Raw genomic sequence first — 17236 nt, 5'->3', positions numbered from 1 at the left:
TGCTTTTAGTACAACAGCTTAGAAAAAAAACAAAAGCAACTTCTTGCCATCTTCTTAGAAATCTGCTCACATTTGGTAAAATAATAAAACCTTTAAAAATCACCTGCAACTGAGGCAGGAATTTCACCTCTTAAAATTCAGAAGTCCACCTGATTAAGCCTTGTTGCCTCTGCAGAATTTTCTCACACTCAGTAGTTATGATGAACACCGAAGCTGGTCTTCCTTGGGTCCTTAGTCAAGTCTCTGCTTGAATCAACTAGTATAAAGTTAGATGTTGGCTATCAAAGGCTAAACTTTGAAATGGGCTGAAGAATCTGGGATGAGCTGGGCAAAGACATTAATACTTCAGTTTATACTAATAAACTGAAGACGGTCTCATTCCACAATTGTCTACAGTTAAACTACTGTCACAGTTTTTAGCTTGCGCTAATTAGCATTTTCTAAGACCAAGGTTATGAGCTAGCACACGCCAGGAGCCATTCTCACAGGCATGCTGAAGGCAGCTGCCCTGCTTCGGAAAGCAGGAGTTCAGCCAAAGCAGGAGTTCAGCCATAAGGAAGTAATTTTGCACCGTTTAGTGTTAGGGCTACAGAGCTGCATCTGCCATTACTATCCACTGGCACAGATATAGCTGAAATGATGTGTGGCTCTGAAGGGGAGGAGATCCTAGATGAAAACGAGAGCAAAGCAGGATGACTAGAAGCTGGAGTGAAACATGCAAATGGAGATGGGAAATCTAGCAAGCTAAACCTACTGTGTGCTGTCTAAGAAAGTTAAAACTAACAAATTTGTGTGGTAAGCTTCGCCCCCAAAATACCTGTTTTGATGCATTTTTTTTTTCTTTTTTTGGAGAAGTCTAGAAGTAATAAGACAAGGCAGGTGTATAAAACTTTTTATTGACAACAGAACAATAGAGAGGAAAGTCACCACTTCCCATTCCTCAGGAATGTTTCCATTTCACAGTCAGTCTGCTAAAAGTATAGTCACTTAATGTTAACAAGCAACAAGAAGGCATGGAACTGTCTGCCATCTCAAGAAACATGTTTCAGTGCACTGTAAAGGGGCTGATAGTGTGCGAGTGTGCAGAAGGCCTTTTCACAACATGAACGTGACAGGCAACTGTATATGCACAGCCAACAGGCAAAGACACAAAGCAATTAGCAGCTTCAAATTATATCCATTATTTCTGCTTAAGGGAAACATCTGAAGTGCTACTACCCACCTTCTGTTGCAGAAGTTTATCCTTTCCTCCCTCACTCGTTTTACTTTCCCTATCCTTAAAGATGTTAATACTTCCAACTGAATGGTACTGTGTCAGAGAATGCCTGACCTTTTATATTTTACCACTCATTATTAGTTTATGCCTGCACTTGAATTTACTTTCAGAAGTTTATACTGACAAAAAGAAAAGGAAAAAAAAAGTGTTCCCTAAGAATAATAGGATTGGCTTGTTAATGCTTCTTGCCAACAAAAATACAGAGTATTTGTTGAAGATACTCTTTGTAAAGTTGTTTTTATAAAGTAGGCAGGCAGTCTACTTAACATTTTAAAGAAACTGCATGTCAAACTCCATTAACATAACTTCAAATATTCTAAAATGAAATTTGAATTGGGAATCAATTTAAACAATAAAACCTCTTAAATTTAGCTTTCACAGCACACAGAACTGCACAATGTGTGCAGAGTGAAACCACTTTCTCCTGCATAAAGTATTGGGATCCCTCTGCCATATAAGCTTATACATTTGTTAATGCTTATCCATTAATTATCTGTTTTTCCTTTAAATARTGGATGTGACTCAGAATACGTAGACTAGTTGTTAAAGTGCTTTAAAATAAAAMAAAAATCCAACAAAAAAATCCCTCAAAAATCACAGCAGATGTTAAAATTTTATCTGAAGGATTTTGTACAGCATTTACAATGTAAGCATAAAGCATCTGAAAAATAAGTATTCCCTACAGACTGATGCAGTACAAGCAGTCTCATACATCAGATGCTGCAATTCCTCTGGATTCAAGATGCACAATACTTACAAAAACAATCCTAGAAGCACAGACAAATGCTGGTGTCTCTTCCTCCTCTTCTTAGAAACATAATAAAAAAAATCTGCATTACTCTCTCATAATTTAAATACATAAGTAATCTCCACTTTTATTACTTCATGACACTGACTTCAAATTTACATTATTTTAAGTACCGTCATAATAGCTCCATGTATAATACAGATATTTGCTGATATCTTGTCAGAAAAAGGAAAAAAAATCTTCCACTATATAAAAAAAAWTATGCAGGAAAGACAAGAACACAGAACAGGGACTTGGTACAGACTATGATTTCAGTTTTGTATCAACCACAGTTAACCCAAAATTAACAGATACACAGCGATATTCAAAAAGCAGTGCAAATATCTTTGGAGGTTAGAATAAAATTATACTACAAGAACATAAGACTGAAGAAATTAAAAGGCAAGTACTTCAAGTACAGGAACCAGTCTCTGTGAGGTCCTTCTTAGTGTTAGCTGGGAGTTCCTTTTCCCATCTCACTTCTTCCTCTGAAACACATTAGCCAACATGGCACCCGATGTAGTCAACTGGCCCATTTTGTTCAAAAACTTGGTCTTTGTATCTTCACTCACAAGGCTTGCTGCAATTGACATTGAGCTAGGAAATTCAAGAATTTAGTTACATAAGACTACAGTGAAAGAGATACTCGGCTTTTTTTTTTTTTTTTTAAGTCATAACATGCAAAGACAATTCAGTTGATTAGTTTCAAGATCAAGAAAGGCCACTCTATCAAGGAGGACTGAAAAACTACCACTACCAAGCCCAAACACATACTGTTACATGAATTATCATGCCCTCAAACACAGTCCTAGTGGAAAGTTGCAAAATATTTTTGTACACACTATTTTTTACTACCTTTGAAAGTCACAGCATTGGTGTTAAACATGTCAGCAATTGCTCTAATGACAGACACCTTCATGAAAGATCAACTTTACCTTCTCACTAGAAATGTCAATCCTTACCCTTTCAATACTACGTATATTTAATACAAGAACAAAAGTACTGGTTCAGACCACGGACCAATGTAGCCTAATCATCCTGCTTCCAACAGTGGCTATAAGCAGACATATAGGGAAGAGTAAAGGCATGGTAAGCACAAAATGATGATATCTCTCCTCAATGTTATCTCATTTTCCCACTGTTTCTACCTCAGCAGTTTCCAAGTTTGACATGGTCCATCAAATTAGTAACTTCCAATGGATCTTTCTTCTATGTACTTGTCCAGTCTTCCCTGGATCTCCTGTAAATTTCTTGCAACTACTGCCCTTAGGCTATGGGCTCTGTAGGGCCTCCACTGCTGCACGACAGCTTTTTCCTTTTGGTTGTTTTGAACATGACTCCTATTACCTTTGTCTGAGTGTTCCTACTTCAYGTATACTAGAGAAGACAATGAACAGTCCACAATTTTTCACAAACCGGACCAGGAAGAGCAACCTGGTTAATGATGAACTGACAAGATACTGCAGCTTGGAACAACAGAAGTTATCCCCATGCTGCAAAATTCAAGGAATATTTTGGAATTCACAACATATTAGAGAGCTCAACTTCAGACATAYATAACTGTTTGCATAGAAGGAGTAAGTGCTCATGATAGAGCCCAATAAGGCAAATGTATGATAGCAGGAATATTAATAAATAATTCATCACCTCCTGTATTTGCAGTTAAAGTAGCAAGCGTTTTTTTCAGCAATAAACAGTACCAACATTAAAAAACACTAACAATGAAATTCTCACTTGTAAACTCAGTGTGGACTCTGCATTTCAAAATTATATAAAAGATTACAAGATCCTGGAAGCTCGTTTACATTAGTAAGACTGAAATGACTTTTTGGTCTGCAAGGTTACAACAAGTTCTGTTAGACAGTCTGCATCAAAATAGGTCAAGTGGAAGTTAACTCCAAATTGCTTTACCAGAATTCAAAAAAAAAATTTTAAAGGTAGTAAAGAGGCATTAAAGTTTTCAGAAAAGAAAGCCTAGAAACTGTTGGCAAACCTGAAGTTGCAAATAAATCATTCTATCCTCTGATAATGCTTTTAGGGAAAAATAGGAGATGCTTTAAATAGACATTGAAAATATGAAAATAAAAGTTTTGAGGAATATCAGTCATTGTTCTGAAGTTGCTAAAAATAAGAAATTAAGTACTGGAGTGTCTAGAAGGTAATGTTTCCTAACGTGATTTTACTGTTAAAAGAATATTTATACAATTCACAACACTGAAGATACTTGAAAGTTTAATTATATCAAAAAAGGACTTCAATTATTATAAAAATTGAATATATAACACACAGTAAAATCAGTAAGAAATCAAACAAATTGAATCTCACCTTCAAAAAATAATCAGAAAACCTAACARGGCAATAATATACCTTATTTAAAGAAAGCAGTCCTATAGAGAAGTCCTGGCATTTACTCATGATTTAAAAACAAAAAAAGCCAAACCAAACCAAACACAAAAGCAAAAACAGAAAAATARTGTTAAACATCACATTTCTGACCACTGTCTACATGAATGAATTTGCCACATGGATTTCTCCAAATTCTGTGAGGAAGCTTTGGGCAAAACCAAACATTTGTATTGAGCATTTTATAAAAATCAGTTTGAAACAAATTATTTCCCACAATTAAACTACCTTGATAATTACTAAAGAAAATGCTTAACAAAAGTTACCATTAAAAGGATCCAAGATTTAAAAAGATAAAGTTTAATCTTTCAACAAAACTATCTTTTTGTGCTCCCTTTTTTTTGAACATGCTTTTTTATAATAAGGGCAAAGATAAGATAGTCAACAGCATCGTATGATTAATTTTGCATSAAGTATTATTTTCATGCATGTGCTTTCATCTTGTTAATAAAAATTAATAATATATTTTAGTTGCATTTAAATATTTGCTCATATATACTTGCATATATCATGCATATGTGTGCATATACACACATGCATGATAATGTATATATGTGCACATAACTATATACATTACCATGCATATATGTACATGTATGTATATATACATATATAATACATGCACGATTCCATCTCTACCATATGAGGCAATTTGGTGCCTATACTCCATGTGTCTGATGCCTTACTGGATAGCAGACTTACTCTGCGTTTGTAGAATGGGTGCATCACTAATGTGCAACATATACGATGTTTCCCCAGAACAATCATATTTAGCAAACAGAGCATTCACACAGGTGAGTTGCTGTACACACCAGAGAAAATGCTTTCCTGGGCACTAGTCATACATACGGAAAAATGGAGGCCTGGAGTAAGTTTTAACCACTGCTATAACAATGGTTTCAGCCTGCAGGCCACCGCCATGAAAGAAGGCTGCAAGGTGCATGGCACATCAATTTTCCTAAGCTGACCATCGCTTGTATTCTCAGATTCAGGGCAGAAATTCAATTATTGCTTTAAAAGGACCAAAAATTAAGAATAAGCTAACRTGGGAAAACAATTTCATCGCTATGATATGAATAAAAGTATGTTGCCCTGTGTTTTACCACAAATTGAATTAAAGTTCCTAAAATCTGCTTCCAAATACAGTCAATGCAAGATTTCTAGCCACAAGTCTTTGATATCATTATGGAATATACTCCACACAATTTTAGGCTGGATGCACAGAAAAAGAGAAGTAGAAGTCTTACCCCTGCGGTTCTTGGACGGTCTTGTTTTCCACTTTCTGTTCACACTCCTTTATCATGGAGCTTAAAATAACCTAAAACACATAAARAGGAGATACATAGGACCTTTTTCTTTTCCTTTTACACTAGCACTTTATACTAAATCTACCCCTCAGCTTTGCCCAACATTAGCAGAAGTGTTTAAAGAGTTTCTCCTGTGTTTTTCAAGTGCATTTAAATTGCAATTATCTCTTAATGCTTTGTGACTACAAAAAACCAAAGTCACTCAAAATATTTTAAGGAAGAAAAGGTTTTCGAAATAGTTACAAGAGCAGAAGACTCTCTCCTCTTTCTCCCCCCTCTTATTTTAATATAGAGTTAAAGCAGACTCATTTATGATATAATTTCAGTATCTTCCTTTTTCAAACAGTGCTTTTATTAATTTGCAATTAACTTTGCTGTACATTCTATCTTCCCTCTATTTTTTCTTATAGAGTTTTCAAGTACCCCTTAAAATTATCATTTTTTATCAGCACTGCACATGAAAGAAAAAATAGGAATGGGAAAGGATGATATGGTATCCTGAGACAGCTTATGAATGAATAGGAAGTGCTACAGCAAACTTGGTATATCATATGACTATTGTCTACCACGACTTCTATAAATTGAGGATTTATTTCTTTTTTTTAGCAGTTCCAGTGCTAATGGTTTCTGCATAATACTTAAGACTAAACACTCCCACAAAAATCCTGACATCTTACATTTCTCCACCACACCAAAAATAAAGCAATGCTTCCCAATAGTAGGTTTTGGAARAAATCATACATTTTGTTGGACAGACATATAACTCTCTCCACCACAGTAATACTGTTTTAACAAATTAGAAAAACAGCAGTTGAAACKGTTAAGCAAAACAATTAGGATGCACAGTGTGAAACCATAAACATGCCTGCACACCCACTGCCTAAATGGAAACTTTCTCTGGCTCACAGCTTAAGAGAAAACTAAGCACTTTGAGATACTGAATTTCAATCTCACTGCTATAAGCAATTGGAATTAGTAACGTTTTTCCAAAAACAATAAAGAAAAATGCCCTCTAATTTCAACCCCTAAAATGCAGATCAGCCACTGATTACTAACCAAGTAACAACTATTTAAAATAAATATATATCAAAAAGCTGGTTTTTGCCAAACCCTTATTAGGATTAGCTGCAGCACAAAATACCATTCTAAACTGTTTGTTATACTGCTAAGAAGTGGCACTGATTTGCAGACCAGACCAGACCACACTTCACCATATTTCTCCAAAACTATTATTTCAACAGTTGAAACAGTTTGGGTAGCACGTGTTGTATATCCAGAAATGTTTCAGAAAGCAACAACATTCAAACCAACGTACCAGTCTAACAGGACTACAGCTTGTACTGTCAAATATGCTATTATTTAGTAGAATATTAAGAAAACCTCTAAACACATAAGCATAGATGTACAAGAGGAATGCACTTGGAGCTGCAGCGAGAGCACAAGCTATTGTTCTTTCTGGATAAGAAGCAAGTTCACATTTCTAAGCATAGAGACCATAGTTAGCTTTTATAGCTCTGGAGTGGAGCACTTCTAAATTTTTTTAAAGTCTGTCTGAACCTAGACATTCTAAATATCAACAACATGAAGGCTTGTTCCTGGGGAGAATCTAATTCAAGAAGGACCCAGAATCATTGAAACACCTGTAGATCCCCTCCATTGCAAAGCCCTAATTTGGAAGGTTACTTAACTCTCCRAAGTGGAGTAATTCTTCCTTCTCTCTCAAATTAATTTGTCTCAAAGTTCAGTGTGTAACAGAGGAAAGGTATAAATACAGGATCACATAGCAATTTTATAGTACCATAGTTAGAAATACTGCAGATACTTATTCTGATGAGTTCTCTGCATTTGGTCATAGGACTGACTACAAAATCATTTTGACAATCTTTAACAGAGATATTCAATCTAACCTGTGCTTGAATATTAGAAAAAATATTGCAGATGGACTAAATATTTTTATTCAGCACTGAATTTATCTACCACTCAACTCACAAAATCCTGTTAGTCCACGGGAAATTTTCAAGGAGGAAGAGAGTAAGGGGAGATGGGGAAAGAAGGGTCTTGTCATGGAATTGGAGAGACTGACAAAATACTTGCACAAGCTGAAATGTAATTATTTATTTTAAAGATGGGAGCGTCTAGGTTAAATAACTGATTTTTGCTGTAGTTTATATSAGTGAAAGGAATTACCAGCCAATTTCACAAATGCTGCATCTCCAGGATGACAAACAAATTCAAGAGCTAAGGCTTCATGAATGAGAAAATACATTTTTGTAGCTGATACACATTTGAATCATGGATAACAGCATAACAAACAAAATAATGACAAAAAGATAATTCTGTATATCCAAATGTCCAATGCTACTTGAAATAGTAAATCATGTCTACTACAGAAAATATATTTTTAAGACAGAAAGCTTGAAAGACATACTCCTGAACTAACTGGGTCTCAGAGGTTTCTGCCATGGTGCCTACAACCATATTGTTGCAGCAAGTAGCTATGTTAAGGATGAGATTTCCATTACTCGAATAAAAGTGCTTGCAAGTTTTCTAAGCAACTGGAGTTCAAGTAAATATTTTTGTATTTGTTTCCCTTGAGACAAAGAAAAAAAAAATAAGAGTACTTGGCATCATGCCTAAAGACAATCAATCACAATGAGGCAGAATGTGTCAAAGACAGCTCTCAATCCTCTATTATTTACTTATTTATTTTTAAGGAGATGTGAGCCTTTAACTCCTTTTGCTACAAGACTCAAATTTAACCACATAAGCTGCTTTGTCTTAATTTAGGGCATCATATGAACTCATTATGCCCTCAAAAACTTTCACAAGTTGCACAAACTACTATAGAAAAATGAAGTATTAAGGTAAATCAACCTGTCAATTAAGCCATTTATGAATATGAGAGGATAGAAAATTAAATTAAATTCAAATTTTGCCTACTGGGTCTTTCAAGCATACTCTTAGACTTCCCAACACAGTACATTTCCCAGCTCACACTGAACACACAGTATGATCAATGTCAGATGTTCTCCAATGCTGCCTGGAGTAAGGAAGTGCAATTCTGTTGCTCTGACTGGTGTTCAAATCACTACTGTCACTTCTGACTCAGGCTTCTGAAGTCAGATTATATCCTTTTAAGGCCTCTCAAATTAAAGTCATCTGCAGTTCCATCTCTTAAATAAAATGTACTACTGATCAAGAATAATATTTTTCTTTTTTAAAAAAGAGAGATTACAAGTTATCAGACTTAAAATATGACTGGAAGAAGGAATGCTGTTACCAAGTGTAAGAACTTAGCACTTTCAGAAAATATAGTCTAGTCTCAGTTAAGTCACTTCTGCACTTAAAAAAGGAAAGTAATTATTCTTCTCAAGTAGAGTAATCCCTGAAGTGCATTATTAATCTTCAGAAAAGGCATTTATGCAGAACAGCTTTAATTTTGTACATTTTGATTACATCTTCCCCTCTACTACATCAAGTGTTCAAACTGTAAAGACTTTTTCCCAACATGTAACTAAATTACTCTTCTCATTCTCTACTACTGACTGAATCGCTATGTATTTCAATTTTGTAGTATTTAAATTTCTGAAATATTTACAAAAAAAGTGTATGGCCAAAATTTTCAATTTTCTCCTCAACTCTACTACTACTTTTTTGCTACTTTTAAGGTTTCCTTCCATCAGGTGAGATTTTGGTAACACCCATATTGATCTTGTCTGCTTGTTGTGATCTGCTTTCTATGATTCATGCCATATCTTTCAGTACTCTATTTTCCTCATCTTCCCTCTTTTCCTGAGCTTGCCTACTGTTTCTGTCTTGCACTCCACCACTATTCATCTGTGTTACCTTGGACATATTGTGGCCATTGATTTTGGTATATAGTTGTTTTGATGAAAAAACAGATGGCAAGAGAGTTTTCTTCATTGTCCAAGGAACTGTGTTTCTACTGGCATTTCTGACAGTTTCTCTGTAGAGGTATTCCACTTATTTCTAAGTCTTTAAAGTATATTCAGTTTTTAAGCATTTGAATGTAACTTATTCCTTACAAAAAAAGCAAACACAAAAACCAAACCACACCATTTTGAGGCTAGTAATGAACAACTCTTAACTTGGTTTTAAATACTGTTACATTTCAATTCGTGCTGCCATCTGTACCTCATACACAGTTGCTAACATTAACTACGTACCTCATGCTCTGGTGAGAGATGTTCCATGTCTGTTCGTAAACACTTAAGTCCAGGCAAAAAGTGATTGACCATTAAATCCTCTGAAATAACTAAAGACCAGGCTGTCAAGGCATTACAAATACTGTTTTCCGATATACACTTTTATCCTACTGAACTCAAGGACAAGCTACAGTCACAAATCCAAGAAAACAGACAGGATTTGGCACTTCATGAAATAAAAATAATRATAAAAAAAGAAGGGTAATAAATATATTTAGTTTCATATATTCATACCAATCCCCTTGCATTTAAAATTGTTTTAAGATACTAGTTAAGATCAAGGACTTGATTTTGACTTTTTTTTTGAAAGTAGCCATCATTTACATCTTCTGTGAAGATCTCTACGCTGAGCATATCATATTTTACCTTGCATATTCAAAGACAAACTTAGTTATTTCTCAAATATTAATCCTTTCCCCCCTAAGAGAATTAAGAGCTAAACCTCCCCTAAGAAAAGGATACAACAACAGGAAAGAGCACTGTAGGCTTCAAACAGGTGGGTTGCAATATCCAGTCTCTTGGAATCCACAGACTGTTGGTTGTTGACCAAGGCTAACTTGTGTAAGTGTGGAATAACAACTGTAAAAGTAAGCATTAGAATTATCTTAAGTTTTTCCATGCTTGCTTAGCATAAAACAATTAAGTGACAATGACAGGCATCTGAAGCATCACAGATACCAATGTGGGAGCTGCAGATAATGGCTTTTGATTAGCCTGTCCTGGCAGATTTATTTATTTCATCAATTAAAATCTGAAATAAAACTATTTTCACCTCCATCAGAGTACTTTCAGAATAGTAACAGTTTATAGAAAATATTCTGCACCACCTACTCCAGTGCTGCTGAAGCTTTCTAAAGTATGTTTCTCTTCTATAAATACAATTAATAAGTCAGAGAGATACACATATCATGAGAAAATTTCATAGAATCATAGAACCGGTAAGGTTGGAAGGGACCTCCAGAGAACATCTAGTCCAAACCCCCTGCTCAGCAGGGTCACCTACAGCATGGTAGACAGGGTTGCATCCAGGCGGGCCTTGAAGATCTCCAGAGAAGGAGACTCCACAACCTCTCTGGGCAACCTGTTCCAGTGCTCCGTCACTCTCACAGGGAAGAAATTCCCCCTCACGGTCAGGCGGAACTTCCTGTGCTTCAATTTCTGCCCATTGCCTCTTGTCCTGTCACATGGGACAACTGAAAAGAGTTTGTCCCCATCCCCTTGACACCCTCCCTTCAGGTACTTSTACACATTGATCAGATCCCCCCTCAGTCTTCTCTTCCCCAGGCTGAAGAGGCCCAGCTCTCGCAGCTGTTCCCCATAGTGCAGGTGCTCCAGCCCTCTGATCATCTTTGTAGCCGTACGCTGGACTCTCTGACCACACAGGAAACCTATCTGAAGAACTTTACTAGCTAAACTAGATGCTCATAGTTGGAGGTATGATATCCCCTTATGTTTCAGTTACAAATAACTTTGGGCTAGTATAATAACTGATTTTGCTACTCCATATGCTTTAAGTTGTGTGGGATACTTGACACCGCACAGGGGTGGGAGGAAGGAGAGGAGAGGCAGGCATTTTAAATGTCAAGTAATTCAAAGAAAGCAATTATAGATTTGCTCCACAGCAAACTGATCAGTCTCTTTTGGCTCTCAAATCCTTAATAGCCATGTGTCAGGGCTCTGTGTATATTGTAGTGTTAGGTAAAATGAGAATTGAATTAACAGAGTCTTAAATATAGGAACATATCAAGCACTGAAAGCAAGAGTTTTCATGGAACATTTTATGAAAACAAAATAAATCACATAGTACTTTCTTTAGGACAGAAAGAGGAAGAATGCATCCTCCTGCTGACGCAACTTACACTCATCTCTAAATCTGGGCTCAGCATTAGGTCCAACTCTTCCAAATGTTTTTATGATTTCTGTATGTAGAGAATGTTGATCTTGATATTGAGGGTCTTCCAGGAAAGAAGCCAGCTGCATTTTCACTCTTTCCAGAAGCTTAAATATTCCCAGAGAAATAAAAAGTAAACAAAAGAATGAGGGTATTAAAAAAAGTATTCTGTTCACTTCAGAATATGTCTATAAATCTTCCATATTTCAGATCATAAATCTTATATTTTCTATTAATTAACAAAATTTTCTCACAACATATTCCAATTTCTTTGATGTAGCTCTGCATTTTAAAGATTTTTAACAGTGTCTTAATGTGATCTATCTACAGCTACAGACACACGCTTCCATCTTGCCAGTCTGTCCTTCTGGGTTTTCCTTGGTTTTGGTACTCTCAATGCTTAACTGCTATTAAAATTGCCCATTTACTATATTACTATCTTTGGAGTTTTGCTGTTTAATTAGAAATGTGAAATTAAATTCACGTTAGATTTTTAAAAATATATCTCAATTAGTAAGATATCTGAGAATTCTGCTGAGAAATTTTCTGCAGAAGACAAATGCAAGGTAAACACCATAAAAATAAACACAATTAAAAAGACTACTCCTACTAAAGACCAGCAAAGTGAAATACAAATATGCCTAGAATTASAAAGTTTCCTACATTTAAATAAATATTTAATTTTCATTTGAAGTGTAAAAACAACATTTTCTGATACATTTTGGAAGGAGGTATCACCTCTGTACTCCAAGATTTATTGTAATTAGTGCAACGGATACAGTAATTTTTATGTGGCAACAAATCAGTATTCTTTCAAAACTGATTATAGACATGCATTCCAAACTACAAAATTGTAACTTATCCATCTTCCAAGTACTTATGAGTCATCTTCAACTTCTTGCTCACATTTCCTCAAACACATTCTTTTAGAACATGTTGAAATTACAGGAAGAATGCAAGCTCTGCAAAAAGTTGTGAGAACTTTAAAAAGATTTTTTTTCATACAGTTATTATATAAAACGAAATATATTTCTATTGCTTAGAGCAGAATCCTGGATATCTTGTTAAGAAATCTGATTTATTACTACAGTTTCATCATTCAAAAAACAAGGAGAAAATCCATAGAGATTGCAAGGATAATTTCAATTACTTTACTATCATGTCTTTAATATCACTTTAGATATCACAGGCTTTCTGAGACAGCTGCAAAGATAAGCAGATATAACAAGCACTATAGGAGACTCGGGCCCTTCTAAAGTTGTAGCTGGAGCCAGCCAGGACATTCTAAGGCAATGTCCCATCTTCTAGCATAAAATTCCCTCCTCTAAATATATTTTTTAAAAGTACAGTTTAATACTTTGAAGCAAACATTTTTCTTAGTTAAGGGGTTTGTTTGTTTCCCTAAATAACTTGTAAAATAGGAAAGCATTCTGGAAGAAAATATAACCAAGGGAGAAAAAAGTTTTAAGCACTTCCCCCCCCCCAAGTCCATTAATGAGTTATTGTATTTATCAAAAATCACTCACTTCTTATGCAACAAGGACAACAGTCTGACAAGTAGGACTCTTACCTCTCTCTGAGTAACTGTTTCCATGATGGTCCCAAAAGCAGGAATTGTTGCAATCCTCACGGAACTACAAGAGAAAAACAAGATTTTAAAATATATTAAACATTACGAATAAAATGAATTAAAAATAAAGCAAACCCAGATTTAGTATTTTAAGATACATTAGTTTCTAGCAATGACAAAACAAACAAACGAAAAAAAAAAGCAGACCAGGAAAAAGACAGACAGGATTAACTCAAGGTCTCAATCTGAAACTCACAATTCAGGATCACTGGACAAGGTAACAAGGGCCGGAGCAACCCGCTTGTCAACTAAGGCTTCACTCATGCCTCGAAGAGTCAGCTGTAAACCAGTCAACATGCAATAAAAAATGGTTTGGTAAACTGGAAGGAGAACTGGGTTAGCTGTGACTGAGGATGGGCAGGCAGACTCTTGGGTTTTTCTTGGTTTTATCATCCACACAAGACATTAAAATAAGTAAAACTCTATTCATGCTCTAGCATTTGTTTTGGTAATAACCTGTTAGTGAGATTAGCAAAGCATCCCTCCTTAGCTTGAAAGAAATATCACATCAGAATGCTGCATCAAACACATTCAGGAATGGAAGTACCATGGGCTGTTTATCAAAATTAGATACAGTCATGGCTATTTCATTCTTTGTATTGCAGATATTATTTAATTTTGCAATAGTAAATTTGATAGCATTATAAAATACATTCATATGCAGCTTGCTGCTAAAAATGATAATTTAAGCATATTTTAAATTTGAGAATGTTAATACAAAATCTTTTATTTAAAATCAAGCATTTATTATACTGATTAAATTTTCTATTTAAAATTTTATTCATTAATTTTACCTAGTTTAATTCTAGGTGTTGCAATAAACCTTTTTATTTACAAATAAGTGATTTTAAAGTTACATTTGTTTTAAAGTAACTCAATTTTTGTTCAGCTAGAATAAGGAATAGGACTGATGGTTATTTCTTCCTAAGTGTTAAGAGGGATGCTAGATGTATAAGACAGTCAGGAAACTTACATTTCAGGGTCACTGGAGAGAGTAATGAGAGCAGGAACAACTCTCTGAGCTACCAGAGTTTCATGTACCCCCTTCACCAACAGCTGAATGGTCGGAGCAGGGGGAATATCACAGGTGATGCACGGAAAGAGTGAGCACAGTATCATGGGAAGAAGAACGGCACAACCAAGAGAGAGAGAGAAAAAACACAAAAAGCAAACCAAAATTAGAAGCTAAGCAAATACTGCTACAGTAAAGCTTCATATATGCAAAGGCATGAAGAAAGCTGAAGTAGYCTGGCAACCAGCACAAGCCTAACAAGTTCAATGATACGATATAATTTTCTCCATTTTCAGCTAATTTAAAACTCAAATGAACTCTAGATAAAGTCTGACAGCTAGTTTGTGTATTATAATCCAAGTTTTAGGTTTGACAGTTCAATYTAAATGTTGACCTAACTCAGCAAAATGGTATTTCATCACAGTGTGCAACCGCCAGATGCAGTATGGATTTCTTTGCTTAGATGAAACATGTGGAGATTTCCAGCACTGAGCAGTTCGTTTCAGACTGCTACTGCAAACTTTGGAAATGTGACAAATAGCACCTTCCCAGATACCACTAAGCTTTCCTCAAAGACTTTTAGAACTACTTTAGAGTTAGCAGTCATACATGCAGTGTATGTGAAATATCCCAAATTACCCTTGCTGGTCTAGGCAGGTTTTAAAAAGATAAAAAAGTAAAATATGAATTATTCATGTGATACATTTTWCCAAGTCTTTCCATGTACTAAATGCATCTATTTTTTTGCAATGCATCCCAAATATTAAAAACAGATCACTGTGAAATTTATCTTTACCTATAAATACCTAGAAATTCTTTAAATTTAAAGGTGCCTCTTTTCTTTTTAAGCATTACTTATGGATGTAGCAGCTGCCCTTTTACATTAGTTATGTATGTATGCTACAAATAAAAAACTACCGATTTTAAAAAATGATAAATCCCAAGCTTTCTCTAATATTCAATAAAATCAACATTTTAATATGCCATGGGAAAGCCATGATTCTTTCATCTTGTACTTCATGTAAGGAAGTCTGCATATATTTGCCATTTTTAGGGATTAAGCAGAGCTTAGCAGCAGTTTCTAGATGGAAATTTGAAATATATTCCAACTCTTTAGCAATATTCTAATTCAAATTCCATCATGATAAAACATTCAATTCCTTGCTTTTTGCTAACTGACTTTTGCTAACTGATTTTTTTTTTTTTTAATTCAGAGTGAAAGACTGGAAGGAATCCAACTTTCCACAAATCTTCTCATACAAAGAAATAATTTTTACTAAGCAATATATGAGTGAGCAAGAGTGTATACGTGTGTGCACATGCACAGTGAACATATTACAGCCCTACAGATAGTAACTGAAAGAGGAAATACTGAGGGGGAGAACTGTTAAGCTGTGCAAGAATGCGTGCATTACTGTTGTAGAATCCTGGTAAGGAAAAGCTGTAACCTTTGCATATTATTCACATGGTATTAGAAGTAGCAGTTAAAGTGCTACATTTTAATATTAATAAATTTCACAATTATTTACAGTGGCATCAATTTAAAAGTGCTGATGCATTCAGCTTAAGGGCTATTCTTCAAACTGCTGTTAAGGAAATAGCTCACTGTTGAACTAAGATGATTTTACTTTCATATACAGATTTGTTAGTTTTCTCATCGATTAATACAGAGAACACTTACTATTTTCAGTTTTGAACAAAGAGGGACTTGAGTTTTCTTTACCAATTTTAATTCAGAGAAAAAGACTTGCAGGTAATGCAGTGCTCTGAACAAGAATGCTTGGGATTTGTATAATCAGCAGACAATTTAGCATCATCTCAGCTCCATAACTAAGTGGGCTGCCACATTCCTACTTAGGATAAAGCATGGTAAACAGCATCATTCTCTGTCTTATAGAAAATACAACATGCTTTATAATCGTATTGTCACTCTGAAGATAAGTGTCCCTAACCTTAAACCCGAACAGACCAACAAAGCTTGCAACTCAACCGTGCACTTCATGTTCAAACCAGCAGCAGTCAAATCTGTTTGCATCAACRTTCAAATGGAAAACTACTGACAGAAAACATTAGCACACAGAAGGGAAAGAAAGAGCTGGAYGGGCAAAGCCATACAGCAAGCAGCATGTGCTCTTACAGCAAGGCAGACAATGCAAGTTTTTATCCTGTGCTTTGATTCTTTGATTCTGACAGTTCACCTCATGGTCCTCATTATACATACTAAGCCTCAAGAAACAGGTAGCACAAAGCTTTCTGTCTTTGTGGATGGAAGGGATGGGATGCTCCCAAACACTTCAGTGTCCTCCTCCTCCTGAATAGACCACAAATGCTTGGTAAGCCTAAATCCAGTAAGCCTAAATCACAGCCATGTCTGTGCTGCTCTGCAGACCACTGTACTGCTCAGAACCTCTGTAACACAGCAGGTAGCTGTCCTGCTGCTGATGTGCTCTTCTATTTTATCTATCATACACTCCCTGGGCTTTGCCGGGGAACAACCTCGGAGGTGTCAGAGGTTCCTTGAATAAAGGAATCTTCCAAAAGTAAAAATCATCTATTAGCATATTAGCAGTGACTCTTGCCAAACATACATCTTGCCATGCATAAATAGGTATGCTATGGTTATTAAGGAAATGGCAATATAATAGAAGTATTTTCAAGTGAGAAAAGTGTCTATAGGGAAGTTTCCTATGATTTAGTGAAAATT

General features: G+C 35.4%; 1 protein-coding gene across 1 annotated transcript in view; it reads right to left on the bottom strand.

The window, feature by feature from the left end:
* Positions 1 to 880: 880 nt before the first annotated feature.
* The window catches only part of RELCH (RAB11 binding and LisH domain, coiled-coil and HEAT repeat containing), an 80303-nt gene continuing 63947 nt past the window's right edge, over positions 881 to 17236 (bottom strand). Inside the window, exons 23-29 of the mRNA XM_085299585.1 lie at positions 14494 to 14576; positions 13461 to 13524; positions 11859 to 11997; positions 10462 to 10578; positions 9961 to 10049; positions 5714 to 5784; positions 881 to 2660 (exon numbers count right to left, since the gene is read on the bottom strand). Coding sequence (XP_085155711.1) covers positions 2540 to 2660; positions 5714 to 5784; positions 9961 to 10049; positions 10462 to 10578; positions 11859 to 11997; positions 13461 to 13524; positions 14494 to 14576 — 684 coding nt within the window. The 3' untranslated portion in view covers positions 881 to 2539. The remainder of the gene's footprint in view (positions 2661 to 5713; positions 5785 to 9960; positions 10050 to 10461; positions 10579 to 11858; positions 11998 to 13460; positions 13525 to 14493; positions 14577 to 17236) is intronic.

Source organism: Rhea americana, unplaced genomic scaffold (genome assembly GCF_003343005.1).
Source record: "Rhea americana isolate MKP2758 unplaced genomic scaffold, rheAme1 scaffold_150, whole genome shotgun sequence".
Classification (NCBI taxonomy): Eukaryota; Metazoa; Chordata; class Aves; order Rheiformes; family Rheidae; genus Rhea; species Rhea americana.
Note: the sequence above shows the minus strand (reverse complement) of the source record. Positions and strands in the feature narration are given on the sequence as shown.